At 41.2% G+C, this 25742-nt stretch overlaps 1 protein-coding gene across 5 annotated transcripts in view; it reads left to right on the forward strand.

Annotated features, from left to right (window-relative positions):
* The window catches only part of KLHL3 (kelch like family member 3), a 295050-nt gene that overhangs the window by 173478 nt on the left and 95830 nt on the right, over positions 1-25742 (forward strand). For 3 of the 5 annotated variants that reach the window (XM_017867838.1, XM_017867839.1, XM_017867841.1), the window contains exon 4: positions 15769-15888. In XM_017867838.1, the coding sequence (XP_017723327.1) occupies positions 15851-15888 (38 nt within the window). In that variant the 5' untranslated portion in view covers positions 15769-15850. Of the gene's footprint in view, positions 1-23; positions 483-15768; positions 15889-25742 lie in introns of those variants that run through there. The other 2 variants (XM_017867837.1, XR_001884624.1) reach the window with 2 other exon arrangements.

The raw sequence follows: 25742 nt of genomic DNA on the forward strand, positions 1-25742 counted from the left end.
CTCGGGCTAGTGACGAACTGCCTGATTCTTTGCAGCCTAGACAGAGGAGGCAGGAGCCCCAGGGGCGGGCTAATCGCCTGGGCTGGGGATGCCTGGGCAGATGCAGAGGCAGCTGGAAAGGTGGCAGTGCACCTGGGTCGCTGGAGCTGCCGTTCCTAGGAGACCAAGGAGCAGCAAGCCTGCGGGGGAGGGGGGGAGCAAGTGGGTTGCTGCTTTTAGCAGCTGAAAGGGCTGCAGGGAGCTCTGGGTAAGACATTTTCTGCTGCTGCTGCTTTTGCGGTAGAAGCTGCTGCGAGTAAGTCAGAGGAAGGAGGATTGAGAAGGGAGGAGGTTTCACTTGCAGCCATGCTGAATCACTGTTGCTGATCAGATCTCCCACTGGTCTGCTGGGAGAATCAAGAACAGAACTAGGATCCCCGGGTGCATGCACACAGTTCAGCGGCTACCACCCTGACTGGGCCTCACACAATGGAGGGTGAAAGGTATGTATGTATAAGTGTGTGCTGTGTTGTGTGTGTATATGGTAAATGTGTGCTTGCGGTACAGCCACCAGCTTTTGTGTTTGCATTGGCTAGGCAGGGTTGGAAGACCTGGCCACTGATGGATCTCAAAGGGCGGCAGAGCAAGAGCAGGAAAGCCGCTTTCCAAACCACCCATTCCAGGGCTTGAATCTCCAGAGATCTGGCTTCCGCAAAGGCAGGTCTGGGTTTGCTAGGCAGCGGAGCACCCTGAAAGAAGGGACTTCCTGGCTGGTGTTCGGGAATAGTTTCAGCACAGGCTGAATTAGATTGCCTTTCTCAGGCTGTTTCAAGGAGGCGTTTCCCTTTCCTGGCTACTTTCCCGGGGTGTTTTTTCTTTGGTGGGGGGTTTTTGATGTCATAGTGGGGCTGGCCTGACATAGTGTACTTGCATTTTCACGCAGGAGTGCTCGAATCTTCAGCAAGCATGCCATGCTGATGGCTGTGTGTGTGTGTGTGCGCGCAGGCACGCCGTGTATGCCTATATACACACACATTCAGGGATGAAGGAGAGAAATCCAGTCAGATGACACTTGCTCTGAACTGAGTTTCATATTTGTATTGAAAAGTTTATGAGTTATACTGGAAGGTCTGTGCTTCCTCCATCAGGGGTTTCTTTTGAAATACGAACCAGCAGAAAAGATTTCAAGTACTTTTGTTGAGCTGGATCTAACTAGCGAGGCAGTTAGATCCTCGCAGGCACACATATCTAAATTTTTAAATTGTTATCTGAAGATCTGAATCTTTCATTGTGAAGGTGCTCAGTGCAGTGCAGAGGTGACATTCCTCTGTCTATGAAGTAAAATATCTCTTGAGTGCCAACCTCTTCATTCTTTGGTCTGCAGTTGGTAGAGTACAGGGCTTGCCATTTTATCCGAGGAGAGAACACTGCAGGGAGGGGTCCGGCCATGGCAGTGCACCACTGAGGGGAAGGCTGCTGCTCCAGGTTGTCAGTTTGATGCAGACATTAACTATCTGGTTAACAATAATAGGCTCAACTAAGTCAACACTAGAGAATATCTCAGTGAACACTTTCCTTTTCATGAGTTGTTGTGACTTCTGCATCTCACAGGGCTCAGTGATGCCATTGAACATCTCTAGACCCTATTAGAACTGGCATGATGGTTGAGTGTCATCTCATTCTTTTGTCTGTAGAGGCCCTGGGAATTGTGTTTCTTGATGACTCCCACAGGAAGAGCCTGGGACTCACTGTGCTGCTGGTGCATCATCTTTCTGGGTGCTCTTTGCAACAGGAGTTTAGTGTTGAACTGCATGTGGCCTGCTGGGTAGCAGAACATATGAAGGCCTGTTTCCTAAGTGTGGGGCAGAGGTGAGCAGTGTCTTTGGTCCCCAAAACAGTGTTCCATTGATCTGGTAGGTGGCAGAGAATGGGGCTGATGTGATGAAGGTTTAGAGATTCTGGGCCATGCCTATTTGCTTGATCTGTGGTGTAACTGGGGTTGAGAGATCAGTGTGAGACTACTAGCAGCGGATCAAATGGTTTTGGGCACTGTGTTCCCAGTTCTGTGTTCAGAAATGTAATGAGTCCCTGCCCCTGTCCTGGGGCCTCTCCGCTGGGATGGCTGATGTCTATGGCTTTAGAACACCAGGTTGCACATGTTCTTGTACTTTTCCTCTGCTGAAGGCAGATGGTAGACAAGAAATCCAAACCGAGCAGCTTCCAATGTTCACCAGGTCACCCAGATCATACCTTTTGTTCCTGCCTCAAGCCCGGCTTACTATGCCAGGCATTCAAGTCTTCTGAACTCCAACTCCTGTTCCCATTCCCACTGCTCACTCATAAACCTACTAACAATTCTATTGATCTCGTTCATGATCACCCATCCTATACATTACTTCATCTAGCCTCATATCCTTAGCTCCCAGAGTTTCTTTTGCTGGATGTCTTTCCCTTCTAATTTTGCAAAAGTTATCTATCAAGGTTATTCTAAAATTTTACTTTATCTTGGAAACTCAGCTTTTCTAGTCCTGGCTGATGTTCTTCTGAATTCTAATCCCTCTAGTTTGTATCTCATAGTTGGACACTGAATGATAGGCCCACCAGATCTTTTAGTGCTTTTATTTCATCTATCTTAGCAGTCCCCAAACTTGGAGACAGGTCCTCAAGGGCAAGGCTAGTACCTTGTACTTCTACATATGCCCATTGACTACTGTGTGTGTACACAAATAGCAGGTCCTGAATAGTTATTAGCTGATTAACTAATAACCTTTGTGTGAAGCTCTGATAACTAAAAAGAAAGTTGGTGAGAGAAGAGACCGAAGCCTTTGGCCAATAGGTTCATCTTTGGATATCAGCCTTATTATCTTAGCACGGGTAACTGACTCCATGGAATGCTTTGAGGTAGGGGGGAGAACAGAGGGAAGTAGCCTTGTTTTGCAAGTTCCCTGGGAAATTGAGGTCCGGAGAAGCTGAGTGACTTGCCTAGGATCACATGTCCAACCTCCAGAGACTGGAGGGATCCTGAATCTGGTGCTTGTTCCACACTTAACCTGCTGAGTCTTAATCGGGGCTGTTTTTAAGCATTACAAAATTTCAACCAAGAGAATGCTAATGAACAATTTTTTTTCTTTGCCATGAGGGTATGAAAATACTTTGTACCTTGAAAGGCTATTAATTAAAAGCATGGGCTTTGGAGTAACTTAGACCTAGTGGTGAATCTACTTTACAGTGTGACCTTGAGTGTGTCACACTGTTTTCAGAACTAATTTTTCTCTTCTGTGTAAAGGGAATAATAACAGTACTTATACTTCATAGAGCTGTTGTGAAGATTAAATGATACAATATGTGTAAGGTACCTAGTAAAGTTTTTTAGGCACAGAGTGAGTACTCAGTAGATGGTAGTTGCTATTATCATTGGTATCCACCTATTGCTATGTTGTAGCCTATACCTCGCTGCTGGGTTACTAACCAAGGCATATTTTAGGACCTCTCTCTGTTTATCATCCAAAGCAGATTATATAGAACCATTTCCATGAGGAAATGAGGGAGCTTATCATCTTGCTTCTTACCTAAAACTATCTCCGTATAGTAAGTTACCCCATAGGGCTTGGCATTTCTTCTTTTAGGTTTCACCAAGATCTACCTTAATCCTTCTTTTTATAGACAACCTGTGGCATCTAGTTGCCTCAGTGATTTGGAACCATGGGGTGGATACATGTTTGTTCAGGCCAAAATCTCAAGAAGAACTTGTGAATTTGCACTAACCTTTGCTGTATCTTTCTAGATTTCCAGGTCTCTCCTGGAACTTATGATACTAAGTCTTCCCCAGTTCCCTCTGTGGGAGAGTCACTGTGGCTTGACCAGTCAGACGAAGGTGATTTTGTCTTCCGTTTTGCAAAGGGAAAGGGTCTCTGGCTGTTAGCTATTACAGTGATAAATTGTGTCCATGTGAGTGGGTATGTAGAGAAGATAGATATCACAAATGGCAGTTGTCCTTGCAATTGGGATTTTATTTCAGTTCTGGAAATCAGCCTTGTGGATAGCTTAAAGTAAAATTTCAAAATAAATGGTTAGTCAGATTCATAGAGACAGAAAGTAAAATGGTTGCCAGGGGCTGGAGGGAGGGAGGAATGGGGAAGTTATTGTTTAATGGATAGAGAGTTTCAGTTTGGGAAGATGAAAGAATTCTGGAGATGGATGGTGGTGATGGTTGTACAACAGTATGACTGTACTTAAAAATGGTTAAAATTATAAATTTTATATTACATCTATTTTACCACAATAAAAAAACATTCAGGCCCAGACTGTGGCAGATCTGCAAGAGTTACAGAGCAGCACAACTTTGGAAGAAGCATCATAAAAAGGGGAAGTTAATTGTCTATTTTTCTTAAAATCGTGATTATTTTCTTCATCAGAAGCACAGAGATGCCCCTGCTTGAGATGGGCACCATGTACCGGGCACTGTGCCGTGATTTTGTGTGAGGTGTCCTTAGAGGATGATTCTTACTGGCTGGTTTTTATGAAGGAGAGCCTGTTCCTGCACCTCAGGGAACTTCTGAGCCAAAGGAGCTCATCTATTTACCCTTGATCCAGAAACAACAGATTGAGAATGTTTTCTGAGGAGACAAGACTTTGAAAGCCAGTACACTTTAAATGTTGAGTTTTCTAATGTCAGGTTAAATGCTGGCAAGACCCAGGGAAGAGCAAGTGTTGAGCAACCTCGCCTTTTTTCTGTTCCCAGTGGCAAGTCACTTAGTCCTCCCCGAACCTTAGAAGTCAGGGATAGAAAATTCTGTAAAAAGTTTTGGGCATCACTGCTGCCTGAAGCAGATGTGCATGCATTTCAACCATGATAATTGAAACCAAATTTTCCATTTTGGAAATACTTTTGGCAAAGTAAGGTTTTCAACTGCAAAAACAGTAGTCTAGGGAAGAATACCTCTTGTTCCCTGCCACCCAGATTTGGATTTTTGACTTTTGCTTGCTAAGTTTTGAATTGTTAAGACAGATCTGGACAAGATAATTTTTGTGTGAGTTTTCCTAAAGCAAGTGCTTTATTTGATGAAATTTGCCATCATCAAACTGACCTTTTTTTTTTTTTTTTTTTTTTTCAATTTCTGGATGAATGTTCAAACTAGGTTAAACGGAATAGAGCACTAATCAACTATGTGAAAAATAGATTGAACATGTGCTGGTAGGTTTTTTGTTTTTTGTTTTTTTCTGAGACAGAGTCTTGCTCTGTCGCCCAGACTGGAGTGCAGTGGCACCATCTCGGCTCACTGCAAGCTCCGCCTCCCAGGTTCATGCCATTCTCCTGCCTCAGCCTCCAGAGTAGCTGGGGCTACAGGCGACCGCCACCACGCCCAACTAATTTTTTGTATTTTTAGTAGAGACGGGGTTTCACCGTGTTAGCCAGGATGGTCTTTATCTCCTGACCTTGTGATCTACCCGTCTTGGCCTCCCAAAGTGCTGGGATTACAGGCATGAGTCACTGCGCCCAATCCAGATTTTTTTTTTTTTCTGTTAAATAAGTTCAATGCCTCTCAGGTCAGAGATCTAACTTTTTATCATTTATGAGGATTTTCAGAGTCTTAGCACAACTTTCCTGGACTTTTCATTTTCACTTATGAAAGTATATCGTAGCCACTATCAAAACCACACACATGCAAGGGCTTAGCTCTCCTATTCAAACTAAACATAAACTTGGCTTCCAAAATGTCACATAATGAGTAGCATGTTTTCTTTTAGTCTTTCTCTCTTCTTGTCTAATTTTATCTGTCTGTGTAAAATGTTTTACATTTTTACATAGCCCATTTAAGAGTTTTCCCCTTGAGTTTTGCAGAAAGTGGTCTGTGACTTGGGGTTTTAGGAATGTGATTAGTAACATACCTGTTCTTGAGCTTATTTATGAAGGAGCACATTACAGGAATGACAGCAGCTGCTGGTCATCTTTGGTGAATCATGATTGGCTTGTGTGAAGGCCCCAGTGCGGAAACTCCAAGTTCAGTACAATTAATAACACTGACTCCAGTACACAATGCAATTTCCCGTAATCAGAAGTGAAGTAGTACTATATCACAGGTCCTAGGAGATTTAGTCTTTTTTCATTTGGCCTGGTTTGGTCGCACAAGGAAGAACGTCAGAGAGTGGGACATGAGGGGTTGTTCCTCCCTTGGCCTGATGGGCTATGGACATTATCCCGAGTCAGTGGACATTGTTATTAAGAGCCCAGGCCTTGGAGTCAGATAGACCTGGGTTTCAGTGCCAGTTCTGCACTTACTAGTTATGTGGGACTTTTGGACAAATTTTATCTCTGTGCCTTAAGAGATAATACTGCCTACTTCCTAGGGTTGTTCTGAAGATAAAATGAGATAATGGAGGTAAGGTGCTTTAACATACCCTCAACTTTCAGGAAATGTTAACTCAATCTGTACCTTACTAATGCATATGTTCTGCATGTCCATGTGGGCTATTACAGGGGTTCAACCTAATGCTATGAACTGAGGTGGCCCTGCTGAAAGAGGATGAAGTGTATTGGGCTCTCTGGTAACCTGTGTGTAAATGGTACTTTGTGGTGGCAGGACTGCACCACCAAGTCCTGAATCCTGCTGGCTGGACATCTTCACGAGTCAGGTTCTTCATTAATCCAGAAGTAGCAATCTAAGTTTGGTCATTTTGGTCTTGAACTTTAGGATTGGGATACTTACTAGATCTGCAGTTTGACCAGAGTGCCAGGGGCTCAGAAATCCTATCTGGATAGGGTCCCATTGCTGCCTAGAGTTGGAGAAGCAGAGTCATGCCGATGACCTCATGAGAACCTAAAGTACAATAGTCAACATGTCATCAGTTTATTGATTTACAGTAAAATATTACTGGCAAGATATTCCTGAGGGCCTGCAACCACATTCTGGCTCTCTGAAGGACAACCACGGGGGAGGCCAAACTGGTCAAAACGCTGCAGAGTAAACTAGGGGCTGAGTTATGGCATTGGAGTATTTATAGGCTTCAAGCTCCACCATGGGGATCTGACCTGAGGCTGAACCAGCTGACGACATCTAGTGATTAAATCACTTTCCTAGACAGAGTGAGATGGGTTGGACTGAGGGCTTTCTTCTCTGTCTGATTCTTAGTTTTTGGTTATTCCTTTCTAAATTACACTTTCTTTGTTGACAGTTTTTAATGCATTCAGTACAGCTTTGCCCTGGCTCAGAGTTGTTTTGCCTTCATTGAGTGGTTTTGCCTCTTTATTCCATCTCATCTCTAGCTTGAACATAATGTGCTTCTGCCTCTTGTATGTGGCTAGTACCAGCTCACGACTTCTGAATTTTATTTGCATCTCTTGGAGACCTTTAGAGGTGAAACAGATCATAACCTTTAACAGCATTTCTCAGACTCCCCTTTCCTTCCCTCTATATTCTTGCATACCCAGGATGTTCTGGAGCTCCTCATTTGATTTTTCTTTCTTTTTTTTTTTTTTAACTTTTATTTTAGGTTCAGGGGTCCACATGCAGGTTTGTTATATAGGTAAACTTATGTCACAGAGGTTTGTTGTACAGATTAGTACCTGTCATCACCCAGGTAGCCAGTAGTTATTTTTTTCTGCTCCTCTTCCTCCACCCACCCTCTATCCTCAAGTAGGCCCTAGTGTCTGTTGTTCCCTTCTTTGTGTCCATGAGTTCTCATCATTTGGAGCTCCTCATTTGTTAGATTCCCCCAAACATTACTGCACAATCAGCCTGCTTGGAGACTCTTCTATCTCCTGCCTTTCTAGCATGTTTTTTAGTATCCTTTGCTTTCCATTCACTGCTCCATTTTCCTCAGCAATAAAAAGACTCTAAGAACTGACACAGTAAGAAGCAAGCCATCTGCCTTTCTTCCCTCTTCTCCAGTTGTTGCTGGCTTTCTCTCACCCCCATCCTCCTGATTCTGTGTCGTCAATGCAGGGGACTGGGCTGCCTAAGAAAGTACTCCTCTCTGAATGCAGGATGGAGGGGTTACGGAGAGGAGGTTGAGGAGGACAAAGCCATCAGTATTTTAATGAAGGGGAGTAAGGAAAGCTACAGTGGTCAGTAGTTAAACCTAATTTACTTATCTATCAATTAATTTACTCAATGATTATTTATTGAGCACCTATCATGTGACAGAAGCTAAGAATTCAGAGGCAACTAAGACACTGCCTTGGTTCTCATGGAGCTCACAATCTAGAGGGGGCAGCAGTGTGCTGGAGTCAGCACTCACCCACTTGCAAAAGCTGTTTGTTAAATTTTCAGGAATTTTGTGAGCCAATTATTAAATGTTGCCATTTTTAACAATTAAATTATGTAACATAAATAATATTAAAATTGTAATAAAGTACCCCAAACTCATCACTTTCTAATTATTTTTACTATAATCTTCTAGGGCTTTGAGGTTGTGTCTATTGCGTCTTGCTGTAGAAATACTATACAGTGATATAATGGTGTGCTGTTGCACATATCTTCCCAAATCTAATGTTCGGTGGCATCATGTTGGTAGCTTAAAATCTGCCATGGTGGGAGTATTTACACTCTGGAAATTGGCAAATGTTGCAAATCAGGGCTCCTTTCCTCCCAACGAACTGTTAAACATTTACCAGCACGAACTGTGTGGGGCAGACAAATAAGTAAGAGGCAATTAGAATACAATACCGAAGGAAGCACAGAGTACTGTGGGAATGCAGAAGAGGGGAAACTAACCTAGTTTCCCACTAGATTTTAACTAATCTAGTGAGTAGTGGAGTTAGAGAGGGAAGGCTTCAGGGAAGAGGCTTGAAGGCTGGTAGGAACTAGCTAGACACAGGGGAGAGTGAGTGGGGAGTAGGATAGAACAGTTTTCTAGTCAGACAAAACTTCACAAGGCAGACAGCCTAGTGTATTTTGGCTATTGCAAGTATTTTAGTATTACAGTAATGAGAAGTCTTCAGGGCAACGATGGGATTAAGGGCCAGGCTAGGTCCCTGAGATTTATTCTGAATGCAGTGAGGCATCAGTGAGGCTTCATGTAGAACATGCCTTGAACACATTGACACTTTGGAAAGGTCCCTCTGGAGTCTGGGAGGAGGTTATTAGAATAATCCTGGCAAGAAACAATGATGGCCTGGAATGGGGTTGTGGTGGTAGTGAAAGTGAGAAGGAAATGGGGTGCAGGGATATTAATGGACATAGGATTGATATGATTTATGGCTGTATGTGAGGAGTGAGAGAGAGAAAGGAAGGAAGATATCAAGGATAACACCCCAGTTTTTGACTTGGATAGGTGATTGGGTGGTTGGTTATGCCTCTGAGATAGAGAATACAGAAAGAGTAGCAGGTTTAAGGGAGGGTAGGGAACTTAAATTTTGACTAAGTATGAGTTACCTGTATAAAATCTAGGGGACTCAAATAAGACATTGGATATATGGATCTGGAATTTAGAGGATAGAGGAGGGCAGGAAAGAAGGCTTTGGAAGGTGTGGTGCTGAAAGAGGGCCTAATTTTTAGAGCTTATATATTTTATCTATAACTTTTATAATTACTATTTTATGTCTATTTATTTATAGTTTAACTCTGAAGGCCAACTCTACTTTCATTAAAAAATAAAAGTATTGGTCAGACTATCCCCTTCTGCTCTATCATCTAATTCTTGTAAAGACAAGTGAAGGGTTTTCAGGTAGAGTTCAGATGACAAATATGTAATGAGGACCTCCTGTGGGCTTGGCCTCATGCTGGGCAGGCTAAGCTATACAGAGTCCTCAGACACATGTTCCTTGCCTTCCAGGTATGTTGAATCTAGTGTGAGGCAGGTAGGTGGTTGGATTTGTACCATGAAGTAATCAGGCATAAGGCAGAATTCTATGTGCCAGCTGAGTTACAGGCCAGAAATACTACAGGAATTCAGAGAAGGAAGAGCTCACTTAGAACTGATGTATCCCAAGGGCTTCATGGAGGAAGCAAAGCTTAATTGGTCCTCAAATAACAGGTATTTAGATTATGATACAGGGAAAGAGAAGGGAAATCTAGGTGTCTGCAGTGAATAGTTCATCTGCTTGGCACATAATAGGTACTTAGTAAATATTTGAGTAAGCGAGAGAGTTAAGGCTGGCATTTAGGTTCAGTCCAGGTCAAGGAAGTCCTTGAACACTAGGCAAGAATCATGACTTTATCCTGTAGACTGATGATTTTTCAGCTTTTTAGCTATAGAGTCCTTTGAAAGGAAATTTTATTTGGACACTGAACATATAGAACAAATGGAGGCAGAGGGCTGTGACTGAAGCTTCAGCTCATAAACCTCATAGCCCCTGAAGAGATCTGTGTGCAGTAAGGATCTGAAAGTCATGGTCAGATGACATTTTAGAAGGATGAGTTTGGCAATGGTGTGCAGGAAGTACTTGGAGGGAGAGTATCTGGAGTGGGGAACAGCAGGTGGGAGGCCACTGTAACAGTCTAAGTCAAGGGAAAAGAGAAGCTGAAAGCCCAGGAAAGAAGGGCCAACTATGTCTATCCTTATGGCCATGAAGCTTGACTGTCTCACATGTATGTCTTCCTGAATGGGGTCAGTGGGTATCTGTGAGTGTGAGGTAAGTCGGAACCAATTTGGACACCCTTTCTGTGGACTGTTGAAGGAATCATCCACTGCAGTGGGTTCATCATGGCACCAGTAGTGGTTCATATAAGCAAGTTTACTAGTAGCAGGTCAGTGTGGAAATTAATTAAAGTATTGAGCCAGGTATGTGATGCTTTGACAAAGTTGACTAGATTTATGTGTTCTGATTGTGCTGCAGCTTATTTAGAAAATGGCTTAGATGATCATTTCTGTATATTTCTACAGCAAAGAGCAAAGATTCTGCCTGGCCCATACTTTCTCACTATATCTACGATTGTTGACCCATTTGAATCTTAAATATGGCTGCTCAACTTGAATGTTGCTGGAACCCTGGACAGTGGGATACAGATGAAGGTTCCTTTGGTTAGCAGCTTGAGGGGCAGGTCTGGTGGGAGGGGCACATATAAATTAACATTATTACGGTTTTTAGTAGAATCTGGGGCCAGTTTTTGCTCTTGGTGAAATCAACCATTTTATGCTTAGAGTAGGGCATTTACTGTGAAATGCCTTTCAACAGAATACATCTTGTGGCTGAGTCTGCCTGGAAAATTTGTGTGTGTGTGTGTGTGTGTGTGTGTGATTTTGGTTGGGTCTGGATAGGGTGAAAAGTATGGTATTAGACTTGAACAAGATAGTGGGAATATACCTTAGTGTGGTCTGTGTTTCACAGGCGAGGAGAGGGGATCCTCTGGCCTTATTTGGGAATAAGAACTGGGAATTCTTGGGATTGGGACTTGATAGCGTGGGGATGGGGCAATCTATTGAGGGTTAAGTAGTTAAGATCTGGTATGAATGGAGGGAAAAAGGTTTAGGGGATGAAATGTTAAGATCTAGCAACTCTGTTCTTGAGCATGTGACCTTAGGTTGAGAAATACGTATATGTATGTGCATGCGTGAACTATATTGCTGGAGGGTATATGTTGCGAGCTTCAAGTATAGGATACCTAAACTCAGATCCCATCTCTACCACTTACTATTTGTACAATCTTGTAAATATTTTTTTGAACATCTCTGGGCCCTCAGATGTTCTTTTCTTAATTTCTTGTTCTCTGGAAGGTTAATGAGTTGCCAAGAAGCTTGTACCTTCCAGAGACCAGGGACTCAGAATCTCTTCCAAACTCCCTGTGTCTTTTCATGGAGGAACAGGGGAAGAAAGGAACCTTGGGTTCCTTCAGATGTCAAGCCTTGCCTGTGCATCAAGGGTGGAAAGGGCTCTGAATGGATTTGGGGAAACCGATATCGTTCCCTAGCCAGCCCTATGGTCATCAGCAAGTCACTTGCTCTTTCAGGGAGGCTCTAGTGTGAATTATATTTGTTGAACATTGATCCTCTGATAATAGGCAATCTGTGTTTGAGACCTTTTGGTAAACACAACATTGTATTAACAAGGATACATCGTTATTGGACCATTTTGGAAAGTGCAAAGAGCAACACACCAGAAGAGTGAGATTTCCTGCTCCCTAGCCACACTGGAGATTGTGTCAGTGCTTCTAAAATGGCTCTTTTTAGTTTATACGTGTTCCATATCTTTGAAGTGAAGCTAATAATATCTGTTCACTAGGCTCTTCTGTGCTTTAATCTTACTAATTCCCTGTCAAGAACCTTCAGTGGTTCCCTGATCCATACCAAATTATGCTTTCTCATCCTGGCTTTTAAGTCTCTCCACAGTTTGAAGACAATATTTATAATGAATACTTATAGAGTATTTTACAGTTTGTAGATTTATCCCAAGGATGCAAGTATGGTTTAGTATTAGAAAATATATGTGTCATTCATCACATTACAAGATTAAAGGAAAAAACCCATATGAACATCTCATTAGATACACAAAGACGTTTGATAAAATTTAGCATAACTTTATGACTTAAAAACTCTTAATAAAATAGAAGGGAATTTTCTTAATCTGACGAAAACATTTACAAAATCCTGTGACAACATACATAATGGGGGAACATTAGAAACATCTTTAAAAGCAGGGATATGACAATACTACTCATTAGCATCCTTTCTGTTTGACATTGTGTGACCATCCTAGCCAGTGCAAACTTTTTTCAAAAAAGAAATTAGAGGCCTAAGAATTTGATAGGAGAAAAGTCTCTGGCATTATATGCAGATAATATGACTGTCTACATAGGACACCTAATTTATGTTCAAATAGTTAGGAATAATAGGAACATTGGCAATGGCTGGATATATGATCAGTTTGCAAAAATCAATTGCATTTTATAAACCGTAACAATCAGAGAACGTAATTTAAAAATACATCATTTCTATTACAAAAGAGCAATAAAAACCATAAAGTACTTAGGAATAAATCTAATCAAACATGTGTAAGGTCTTCATACAGGAAAATCTAAAAGTTTGAGTGACATTAAAGAAGACTTAAATAAATGGAGAGATATCCTATGTTCATGGATAGGAGGGCATAGTATCAGAAAAATGATGGTTCTATCCAAATTGATCTATAAGTTCAATGCAGTTTTTATCAAAATCCCACTCGAGTTCTTTACGGAATTTGACAAGCTAGTCAAGACACTTCTCAAAAATAATGATAGGATTGGGAACTTTTCCTGTCAGATATCAGACCTTATTATAAAGCTACAGAAATCATGTGGTACTGGTACAGAGACAGACAAACTGACCAGTGGAATAGGTTAGTAAGTCAAGAAATAAATCTCTTTATATCTGGAACTTTAATATATGACCTAAGATGGCATGACAGATGCATGAGAAAAATAAAAAGTTTTAAATACATCGAATTTATGGAGAAAATTAGATCCCTATGTCATATCCTGACATAAATATCAGTATCAGGACCTGGCACAGTGGCTCACGCCTGTAATCGCAGCACTTTGGGAGGCTGAAGTGAGCAAATCACTTGAGGCCAGGAGTTTGAGAACAGCCTGAGCAATATGGTGAAACTCCCCATTTCTACTAAAAATACAAAAATTAGCCAGGTGTGGTGGTGCACACCTGTAATCCCAGCTACTTGAGAAGCTAAGGCACGAGAATCACTTGAACCCAGGAGGCGGAGGTTGAGCTGAGATCTGCACTCCAGTCTGGATGTCAGAGTGAAACTATCTCAAAAAAAGAGAAAAAACCAGTATCAGATGAAATAAGGGCTTAAATACTAAAAGCAAAAATGGTAAACCTTTAGTAGAACATAGAAGATAATATTTTTCTAGCTTTGTAGTAAAGAAAGACACCATAAAATAAATTATGCTTATGGAATTTCTCATCTTTTGAAGAAATTTTTCGTCTTTGCTGGTTGCTTCCCTTCTCTGATCACATTTTCTGGCTTGAGACTTTCTTTACCTGCTTTAAACACACAACTCTAAGCATCCTCCTTTGTGCACATCTTCCTCTGCTCAGCTAACTTCCTTGTACACAGAATCCAGACAGTCCCAAAGTTCAGATATTCATGGCTTACATTTGCTTGATGAACTGACAGTGGGGAAGGTAGTCAAAAGAGGAGTCTGTTATGGTCAGACAAGCTGTGGGTCTGCCACGCTGGTTGTATTTGAATGTTCCAGTAGTTACGAATTCCAGTGTGAGATCTGTAGTGATTCTCAGGCCTCTAAAATATACTCTCAATCACAGAAGCCTCTTTCTCTAGCCAGTCTGCAAAGTTAAGTGGTAGCGTGGATAGAGGCTCACTAGGGAAAATCAAAGGAGAGTACTGTCATTGTCCTAGAGTTGGAGTGAACTATGGGTCCCCGAATCTACACAAGTGGAGAAGGTTCTGTTTTCCTAGTAGCAAAGCAAAGCTTCGCCTGGTTCAAACAGGTAACTCCAAGGTCTCACACTTGACCTGGGAGCTGAATGGTTTCACCAATTTGGGGAGAAACACCTTTCCTTGCTCATTCTTTTGATTCCTTTTTTCCAGCTTCCATGAAGTTGAAAGATGTTGCTTAGGAATTGTTGGGTAACTAGCTGGCACCCCACAGAGATTTGAATTATTTTGTCTTTCTCTTTCACTTTTTTTAAGAGACAGAGTTTTGCTCTGTTGCCCAGTCTGGTGTGCAATGGCATGAAACTCCTGGGCTCAAGCAGTCCTCCTACTTCAACCTCCTGAGTAGCTGGGACTACAGGCATGAGCCACCATACTCTTGTCTCTTGATTTCAGTAGAGAAGGCATTGAGATTATGGTTGACTCTTGCTAGATTTTACTTACTCAGTTAGTCTACACAGATAGCTTTTCTTTCCATAATACTTATAATCCTTTTGTCTTTCTATGGGATTACAGTTTCCCAAAAGCTTTTGCGGTTGTTCCACTGCTTCTTGGAGTGTAGCCAATGTGATTTTTCTAAAGCACAGATTTGTTTACCTGCTTTCTGTCCTAATTCTCTGTTTAAAACCCTTTGATGGCTTCTCATTATTTCAGAAAGAAATCCAAACTTCTTAGCTTTGCTTATACGACACTTAAAAGGCTGCTCAGTCTTCTAGTTTTTTCTCTTGATAGTCCCTCTTTTACTCTCCTCTAGTTTTACTGAACTGCCAGTACTTTGAACACACTTTGTGCTTTTTCTCCTCCAGGTCTATGTGTATACTGTTTCCTCTGCCTGGAATAATCTTCTTTCTCTTTACCTGGCTTGTTTCTGTTCTTTCTTCAGGTCTCAGATTCTAGGAAGCTTTCCATCAACCTGTCATCACTGGGACGAGTTGGCCATCCCCTGTGCTTCTGTAGCTTCTATCAAATCATAATACTTAAGATGTGATGTTTAAATGTTTACTTGGCATTCTCCTCTACTGAACTCTAAGCTTTGTGAGGGTAGTGACGGTGGCTTTGTCTATTGTTTTGTTTCCCTTAAATCTAAATGTGTGCCTGGCACATAGTAGCCTCCAGTAAATGCCTGTTTAACGAACAAACAAACCTGTGAAGTGAGTGATAGAGTGCTTAGTCCCCTTCAATTTTCAGGATGGAGAGATGGAGAATAAGGACCTCACACAAAATCACACAGTACTTGGTGGAAGAAGCTGAACTATGACTTACCTTCCCTCAGAGGAATGCATTTTGCATTGGAAGATACAAAGAAATTCCCAGTACATTGTCTTTCCTACTGGGTCTGTGTGAGAAGAGGCTGATAGATGCCTCTGGTGGGTGGGTAAATGCTTGAGCTTTTGGCAGTTGGATGAATGGGTTTACCGATGAGTGATTCTCTTTCCCTCCCTCTTCCTTCCTGTTCACAGCATCAAGCTGAGCTCCCAGACTCTGATACAGGCTGGAGATGATGAGAAGAACCAGAGGACGATCACTGTCAACCCTGCCCACATGGGGAAAGCATTCAAGGTTATGAATGAACTGCGGAGGTACTTTTTCTATCTTGTCTGTGCCCTTGCAGAAGGAACTTGTCCATGAGCTTCATCAAGGACTGAGAATAGAAGTCAGAATATGACCACTTAGGGAATTCTGACTCTTTCCACCCACTCTCAGTCACTTGGTTTCCCCTTTCTTTCTCTCTCTCTCTTTTTTTTTTTTTTTGAGATGGAGTCTTGCTCTGTCACCCAGGCTAGAATGCAGGTGACGTGATCTCGGCTCACTGCAACCTTTGCCTCCCGGGTTCAAGCAATTCCCCTGCCTCAGCCTCCCGAGTAGCTGGGATTACAGGTGCATGCCACCATGCCCAGCTAATTTTTGTATTTTTAGTAGAGATGGGGTTTCGCCATGTTGGTCAGGCTGGTCTCGAACTCCTGACCTTGTGATCCACCTGCTTCAGCCTCCCAAAGTGCTGGGATTACAGGTGTGAGCCACCGCACCTGGCAGGTTTCCCCTTTCAAACTCTGCTTGAGACAGAATGACTTTGCCAGAAAACTGTCTTTCCTTTGTATGTATTTAACACCTATCATTTTAATGATTAATCACAAGGGAAAAATCTTTCATGGTTACAGCAAGTCTGTTCATAAACTTGATTTCCGACAGAACGAGCTACTTGGAAACCAGTAATAGAATGATTGCAACACCCACACACAATTGCAGATTGAAGACTGGATGTCATGTATTTTCTTCTGGTTTCACTCTCTCTTTCACTGGTCTGAACTTAGGTTGGCAAGGCAACCACATGGGTGGAAGAATACCTGGCTCCTTAAATGTAAAGAGAGAAATCAAATGTGAATATACTCATTCTCTCTGAGCTAATAGTGAGGGGTACACGGGCCGTTTGTAAGGCCAATGTGCATGTTTGACAAGCTTGTTATAAGGCAGGTTCAGAGCGCTGAACATATGTTTCTGGACATGTTTTTTTGTACAAAGCCTGTGCACATGATCTCTTCTTTACCAGAGAGCTCAGGAGCTTCCTTTGCCCATGCAATTATTTACTGCATACTTCATCCTGTTATGAGGTATAATTGTTTATTTCATCTTTTCTGTGTAGCTCATGAACTCTCTGAAGGCAGAGGCAACTTTTGAGTAATTTTTATCTCTAGCACCTGGCACTTCATAGGAGCTTCTATTGATTCACCAAAGATGCCCAGAGGCACTGGCTAGGCCTTAGAATGGGTCAGTGGGGTACAAAGTAAAAAATATAAATAGGTCAATGAAAATAATCCTTCTGTAGTACAAATAGGTATTATGATGGAGGAATGCATCCACTGCCTGACAGGTGGTAGGTACGCAATAATTATTTGTTTCTTGAAGAGGGCTACAGAAGCAAGTATGACAGGTGGGAACTTTGGAGAAGAGGGTTGATGCTTGAGCTGAATTTTGAATGACAAATAAGAGTTAGAGAAATGAAGGGTAGTGGGGATAGGGAGAAGCCTTCCAGGCAGAGAAAATGGCACATAGCCAAAGAAGTGTGTGTTGAGTGGGGAGCTGAACTACTTTTAAACAAAAGTTCTACCTGATTCTATGTTTGTTTTCTTATTTCTCCTTTCTACAGGGCCTAGTCTTTGGCATTAATAACCACGTTAAATTAAATTTGCCTTATGCTCCACTGCTCAATTTTTATTAGGCCTCCTGCCAGATTTCCTGGAAGCTCTGCCCATAGCTGTCTTAGGCATCGGGCTGTGCTGATGTCCATGCTTATGGGCATGGTTCTCTTGTTAACTGAAGAATTTGTCTTGTATTCCCTAGACACTATTGAAATTCCTCATTTAGTTCTTTTGGGTATGGCTTGTGCCCTTTGTCTGATTGAGGAGTCTTTCACCAGGCCTTATTTTGCCTGGTATTATAGTCAACTCCAGTGATGACTGAAAGGGAGAATTTAGGAATAGATACGTACACAAGATTCCCTGCACCCTTGCTTTCTATTACTAGCATCTTTTCTTTGTTTGTTTGGTTTTGTTTTTTAAAGAGACAGAGTCTTGGTCTGTCACTTAGGCTGGAGTGCAATGTCCCAGTCACAGCTTACTGTGACCTTGAACTACTGAGCTCAAGCAGTCCTCCCACAGTGGCCTCCCAAAATGTTGGGATTATGGGCGTGAGCCACCGTGCCCAGGCCCCTTTTCCTTAATTAATTTTTTAAAAAGACATCCTAAGTTCTCATTACTTCTGTTACAAGTTACTAGGTTTTTCTCTTTCCTCAAAAGCATTGACTTAGATTTAGCCATCTCCAACAGTCCTGCTTCTTCTTCTCTTTTGTATAATTCAGCATTTGTCAAACTCTGTTCTGAGAAATGCTAGTTCCCTTAAGATGCTCTGTGAGAAAAAAGAGCTCTGTGCCCCAATGAGTTTGAAGAATGCTATATACTGTACCCCTCTCTGAGGTTCATAATGCCTACTGGCATATTAAACGCTCTGAGAAGTCCTGCACTAAACTTGTGTGATCAAGGGTTTTCCACACATATTTGACTATAGAGTCTTCTTTGGTGGTGGTTGTAGATAGACCAAGTGTTTTGTGAAATTTGTTTTGGGAAATACATTTCTAATACCAGACATAGTCCTTTGCTGAAATTTAAGTGAATAATCTTATTCTCTCTCTTTTTGTGTTTTTTCAAATGGACCACAATCTGTATATATTTGACTGGCTGGGAAAATTTTAATTCAGGTTTAGGCATAGATTTTCCTATCATTTTTCTTTTGTAAAAGGAATATATTTGTTATAGAACGTTTAGAATATACAGATGAGCAACAAGTCATCTATAATTTTAGTACATAGTGGTAACCATTGTAATACTTTGGACAATATACCTCTCTTCTTTAGAATATATGTCTCATTGCAAAAGACACTGTGGCACAATAAAAGTCTCTACGTTCCTTAGCTTAAATCATTTTAGCAAAATATTTATTTATTTATTTATATTTTTTTGAGGCAGAGTTTTGCTCTTGATGCCCGGGCTGGAGTGCAATAGTATGATCTCGGCTTACCACAACCTCTGCCTCCCGGATTCAAGCAATTCTCCTGCCTCAGCCTCCTGAGTAGCTGGGATTACAGGCACCTGCCACCATGCCCAGCCAAATGTTTATGTTTTGTATAGCTAATGGCTACAAGTCTGTAGCTAAGACCAAGATTACAGTAGTTCAATGTATAGAACTTACAGATAAGTTAATTTAGTAACTTTGCATTTTGGCTTTGGTTTTTGGCTATGTTGCTTAAAAAGTTTTATGGGTTTTGATGGGTGCCTGCCCACCTCCATTCCCATCTGACTGGCAGTATTTAAATTGGCTGTAAGTCTTTTGGCTCTAAGTCCTTGGCCATAGGGGTCCCACCAAGGGACAAGATGGACCTGGGGCAGGCAGGCACACTACCCTGGCAAAGAGATAGGACAGAATGAAGGTTTGGCCATCAATGCTGCCCCTGGCAGATCTTGTCTAAAAGGGTGAGAATGTAAATTAAAAATAAAATTCTAAGCCCTGCAGTGGACTGGAACAGACCATCCCTTGGCCAAGGGGACCCCTGAGTAACTTTGAAAATGGAGTTCTCAGCCACGATGGGATGGGAGGGTGGTCAGACCCCCTCCCTTGGTGACCGTGATTAAGCTTTCCTCCCTAAGGTTCTAACAAAAAAGACCCCACCACTGATATCAACAAACTTTCTGACACTGTCCTTCCTTTTTTACCTGATAAGAGACCACTGGCCACAGGAGTGGTTCTGGCTAGTCTTTTTTGAGAATGCGCAGTAAGGGGTTTCGCGGCCTCTGCTTCACTTTTTAATGTCAGAGGACTGAAAACTCCGCCCTCTGATCACCTCAGTTTTTGAACTTGGAGAGCAAGAACCTCAATTGCACATGTGTACGTTTCTCCTTTCATAAATATTCATGGCTCCTTCAATAGCTTATTGAATATGTGTATTTGGCCACCTTGATCGCATGAATTCCTGTTTCTTTTGCCACTCTCTCAAAATATCTTGTTTCTGGCTTCTGACTGGAGGCTGTGCTTCCCAGCCTGTCAGAATAGCCACCCTGCAGGCTGTAACCTTTAAAAGAAATAAAGTTTCCTCTTCTTTTAAACAAATAAACAAACGAACAAACAAACATGTGCCTTAGTTGGGCATGGGAGTTTGTGACTGTAATTCCAGCTTTGCAGGAGGATCACTGGAGCCCAGAAATTTGAGGCCAGCCTGGGCAACATAGTGAGACCCATCTCATTAAAAGAAATGAAATTTACATCTCAACCTAACTTAACACTATATTGAACACATTTTTCTGTGTCATTAACTGTTCTACAATATTAAGTGGATCAATGATATTCTATTTTTGATTTATTTTTTAAAACAGTTCCCTATTGTTAGATGTCTAGGTTTTCCCAGTTCCTCATATAAATAACCCCTGCTATGGTTGTCTTTGTAGCCGTATAACATAGTGGTTAACAAACATAGACTCTGGTTTCATATCTTGGCTCTAGTACTTATTGTGTGACCCTAGACAAGTTAATTATCTCTCTGATCTCACTTTTGTCAACTATAAAATGAGGCTAATAAGAGTACCAGTCTTGCTGGCTTGTTAAGAAGGTTAATGAATAAAGTGCTTAAAAACAGTGACAACACATATATTACTGTTGTTGAATACTTGTGCACATTCATGATTATTTGTATAGAAGAGAAGTAGAATTGCTGAATTGAACAGCCTGTAGAATAATAATAATAATATTCCTTAGATACTGTTGTGAGATTCTGGCACGTAATGAATATTCTGTAAGCATTAGCTATGATGATGATGATGATGTGCTAAGCACTGTGCTAGGTTCAGGAATATGGCAGGAGATAAGAGGACCAAAATCTTGCCCTTAATGAAGCTTGTATTCACATGTTGTTGAAAGGCTACATCAAATTCCAAGGTAATTAAATGGCTAACTTCTGAAAACTAGAGTGGAAAGGGGTGGCAGGGAGGAAGGGGGTCTGCATTGATACTTTATTGATCTGAGTGAGTTTATTGGGAACTAGAGAGAGGCTGGGTATACTTATGGAGGTCTGGGCTAAAACATCTTGCCATCCAGGGGTTAAGCTAATAAAATGTTACATGATATTCCAGGGATCTGGGATTCTTTCTTGCATTGCTTTCACATTCCCTTCCCTTAATTTTAAGCTATTTGAGTTCAAGCACATGTTATTTGCAATTTATGAATCACAAATTCATGAATTTCCTATTCTTTTTACCTCCATGGTAGAGAATGGCTGTTGGCATAGTAACTGCCAAGCCTTCTTCCTCCTTTTGCACTTCGTTGCTCTGCTGTGGCCAGACTGCAGCTGCCGCTTCTGAGTGGCAGAGCTCTAGTGACTCTTACTCCTGACTTACCATCCAGCCAGCAAAGCGGACTGTGGGCCTTCTTAGAATAGCACATCCTAACCAGGCCTGAAAAGAAGAGGGCAGAGAGAATGGAACAACCAGTGAGTGGAATCCACATGCAGTCTTTCTTTTCTCATTTTGACAATTTTAATCTCCCATTTCACCATTGCAAACAGTTCTCTGCTGTCATTTTTTTTTTGATGATCTGTCACTATGCTTTTATTATTGTTATGAACCATCTTAGCATATTGCTTTCTGTTTTTCTTTTGGTAACAGCTTTATCAAGACATAATTCAGATGCCATACAATTTACCTGTTTAAAGTATACAGTTTAATGGCTTTTAGTTTATTCACAGAGTTGTGCAAGCACAATCTTAGAATATTTTCATCACCCTAAATAGAAACCCTGTATTCTTTAGCAGTCATCCCCTCCATAGTTTACCCTGTCCTTACCACCACTCCCCATCAGCCCTAAGCAACCACTAGTCTACTTTATGTCTCTATAGATGTGCCTGTTTTAAAAATCACACAATATATAGCCTTTTGTATCTGGCTCTTTCATTTAGCATAATGCATTTAAGGTTCATTCATGTTGTAGCATGTCTCAGTACATCATTCCTTTTTATTGCAGAATAATATTTCATTGTATAGATATATCACATTTGACTTTTGGCTATTATAACTAATGCTGTTATGAACATTCATGTACAAGTTTTTGTGTGGATGTATGTTTCTGTTTCTCTTAGGTATATGTCTGAGAATGAGATTATTGGGTCATATGGCAACTTTAATCTTTGGAGGAACTGCCAAACTGTTTTCAGAGCAGCTGCACCATTTTACATTTCCATCAGCAGTGAAACTTCTAATTTCTCCACATCTTCTCTGGCACTTGTTATTGTTTGTGTTTTTGATTATAGCCATTCTAATGGGTGTAAGGTGGTGTCTTGTTGTGGTTTTGATTTGCATTTCTCTGATTGTTAATGATGTTGAACATCTTTTCATGAGCTCTTTGGCTATTTCTAATCTTATTTGGAGAAATGTTTATTCAAATTTCTTGTTCATTTTAATTAGGTTATTTTCTGTTTATTATTGAGTTGTAACAGTTTGAGTTCTTCACATATTCTAGATACAAGCTAATTATCAGGTAGATGATTTGCAAAAAATTGTTTCTCATTCTATGGATTGTCGTTTCATTATCCTGATGGCATCCTTTGAAGCACAAGTGTTTTAAATTTTGATACCTAATTTATCAGTTTCTTTTATTGTTTGTGCTTTTGGTGTCATATCTAAGAAACCATTGCCTTATTTGGAATCATGAAGATTTACCCCTGTGTTTTCTTCTAAGAGTTTTTATAGTTTTAGCTCTTACTTTTAGATCTATGAGCCATTTTAGGTAAATTTTTGTATATGGTGTGAGGTAGGGATCCAACTTCATTATTTTACATATGGCTATCCAGTTGTCCCAGCACCATTTGTTGAAAAGACTATTTTTTCCCAGTTGAATGATCTTTCCACCTTGTCAAAAATCAATTGAACATAAATATGAGGGTTTGTTTCTGGACTCTCAATTGTATTTTATTGATCTATATAGCTATCCTATACTAGACCACACTGTCATATTTTTTGAGATGGGGTTTCACTATGTTGTCCAGGCTGGTCTTGAACTCCTGGGCTCAAGTAATCCTCCTACTGCAGCCTCCTGAGCATCTAGGATTATAGGCGTGTACCGCTGCACCCAGCTACACACTGTCTTTTTTTTTTTTCTGCTCAAGTAATCCTCCTACTGCAGCCTCCTGAGCATCTAGGATTATAGGCGTGTACCGCTGCACCCAGCTACACACTGTCTTTTTTTTTTTTTTTGCTGCTCAAGTAATCCTCCTACTGCAGCCTCCTGAGCATCTAGGATTATAGGCGTGTACCGCTGCACCCAGCTACACACTGTCTTTTTTTTTTTTTTTGCTGGTTATTCCTCCCCTCAACCTCTTAACCATCTCACACGTCTGAATTCCAGAACCATGTAACCACTTGCCTGCTTGGTAACCTTACTTACACATCCAGTGGGCAGCTCAAACTTAACATGTTCAAAACTTAACCTCTAATCTTAAATGAAATATTATATGGAAAAAAGAAGATATGGAGGAAAAGTGAAGCAGACAATTGAAAAAAAACCTTTTTTTAAAATATTTTTTTTTCAAAATATGAAAAGTTAACATTTGCTAAATATTTACTATTAGCACTATGCATTACCTGATTTACAGCACATCTTAATTCTGTGACACTCTGGGGACATTGTATACTTGGCTACACTAGAGAGAGGTGAGGCAGAGGTTTGAGAGGCTTGAACTCAGGTAAGTTTGATTTGAGAGCCTGAGCTCCTTCCTAACAGCTACACTGTACTTTTCCACAAATGGCAAAGTGTCTAGTCCTACTTTTCTCTCCTCAAGATGGAGTAGTGATAGCTAAGAAAAAAGGATCCCATAGGATCCCAGGTAAATTGAATAGGAGTGCTTGTGAGCCATGCAGTGCTTTAGAGCTACTACTTCCCTCTTCCATGTAGCATGTATACATAAAGATGTCTCCAGTGTGCAGACAGACTTCACCACCCCCAGAGAAAGCCCATCGTAAGTATTTGGCAAGTTGCTTTTGGCCAATTTCCCAGGTTAGAATTTCTCTGGCCTTAAGATACACTTTCCACCCATCAGAACTGCTGTCATTTATTTGCTTAACTGGATTCTCCATCTTTATTCTTCATTCCCTTGTGTTTCTTTCCCATTTGTTCAAAAATTGTCAGGCTCTCTGGGTTTGTGCAAGATAACACACCCTAACATTGTTTGTTCAGCTCCTAGCACTGAACATTTGTTCAGCATTTCTGACTCTTCTCTGCCAACAATTTTCTTATTAGTTACCAAAAAATATAACCGGTTACTCTATTTTTTTATTTTTTTAAACAGAGTCTTGCTCTGTCACCCAGGCTGGAGTGTAGTAGCATGATCTTGGCCCTCTGCAACCTCTGCCTCCTGGGTTTCAAGCGATTCTCATGCCTCAGCCTCCCTAGTAACTGGGATTACAGGCATCTGCCACCACACTCTGGGCTAATTTTTTTTTTTTTTTTTGTATTTTTAGTAGAGATGGGGTCTCACCATGTTGGCAAGGCTGGTCTCAGACTCCTGGCCTCAAGTGATCTGCCCACCTCAGCCTCCCAAAGTGTGGTTACTCTTAAATAGCAGTGATAATTCAATTTTCTTCTTAAAATTGTTGATGTAAGTAAAAATGTCCAAAATGAGTCTATTCATGTTGGAAATGCATTTTTAGAATAAAATTTAATGAGACTAAAAGGCCATTTTCAGATGGCACCTGTAATCCTATTCAGCCCCCATGATATGTGTCCCAAAGGCAGCTAAAACAGGTGAGAAACTGGGGTGACCTTATTTGCCCATGGTCTCATAGCCAGTTAGGGGCAGAGCCAGTTCTGTTCCTGGTTGCACTGGTTTATCCTGATATAGTTGGTGATTAGGGTCTGCTGTCCATTGCAGGGTAAAGTCTCAATTCCCCGGTTTTGCCTCTTGCTGCCAAAGGTCTCACCCTTCCAGGAAACCTCCTTAACGATACCTTCTTCTGCTTCCTGACCACTTCTCCCTGTTGAGCTAACCTGTCTTCTGTCTTTTCTCATTCTGAGTGTCAGCCAATCATGAGGCATTGTGGTACTGTGGAAAAGCTACTGTATCTGGAGTAAGGAGAATTGGATTCAAGACTTAGGCTTCTGTAGCTTTGGGCATCTTTTCACCTCTCTGAGTTTCATAGACCAGATGATCTCTAACAGCATTTGCAGCTCCAGCCTTCTCAGGCCTTGTGATTCTATTTCTCTGATACGTGAACCTAAACAAATATATTAGTAGTTGACAGTGACTTAATGTGCTACACCAGAGATAGCAAATATGTAGCTTTTCTTCCATCTGTCAACCATGGCAGACTCATTAATTGGCCTCAACATTCTCACACAGAATCTAGTCATGACCTCAGCCCTGTCAAACCAGGGTAGCGTGCCAAGCAACCACTACCAGTGGCTTACAGTTGAAGTGGATTTGTCCTCCTTGTCTTTCCTCCTCTCTCCAGTGCTTTAATCTCAAGGAGGGATGAGTGGTGATCAGGATACCACTCAAGTTAAGAGCATGGGTTCTGGGCTTCAGCTGCCTTCATTTAAATCCCGTTTCCCTGTCTCTCAGACCACAGTGCAATCAAACTAGAACTCAGGATTAAGAAACTCAATCAAAACAGCTCAACTACATGGAAATGGAACAACCTGCTCCTGAATGACTACTGGGTACATAATGAAATGAAGGCAGAAATAAAGATGTTCTTTGAAACCAATGAGAACAAAGATACAACATACCAGAATCTCTGGGACACATTTAAAGCAGTGTGTAGAGGGAAATTTATAGCACTAAATGCCCACAAGAGAAAGCAGGAAAGATCTAAAATTGACACTCTAACATCACAATTAAAAG

The sequence above is a fragment of the Rhinopithecus bieti genome, unplaced genomic scaffold (genome assembly GCF_001698545.2).
Source record: "Rhinopithecus bieti isolate Rb0 unplaced genomic scaffold, ASM169854v2 scaffold_4475, whole genome shotgun sequence".
In the NCBI taxonomy this organism is placed as follows: domain Eukaryota; kingdom Metazoa; phylum Chordata; class Mammalia; order Primates; family Cercopithecidae; genus Rhinopithecus; species Rhinopithecus bieti.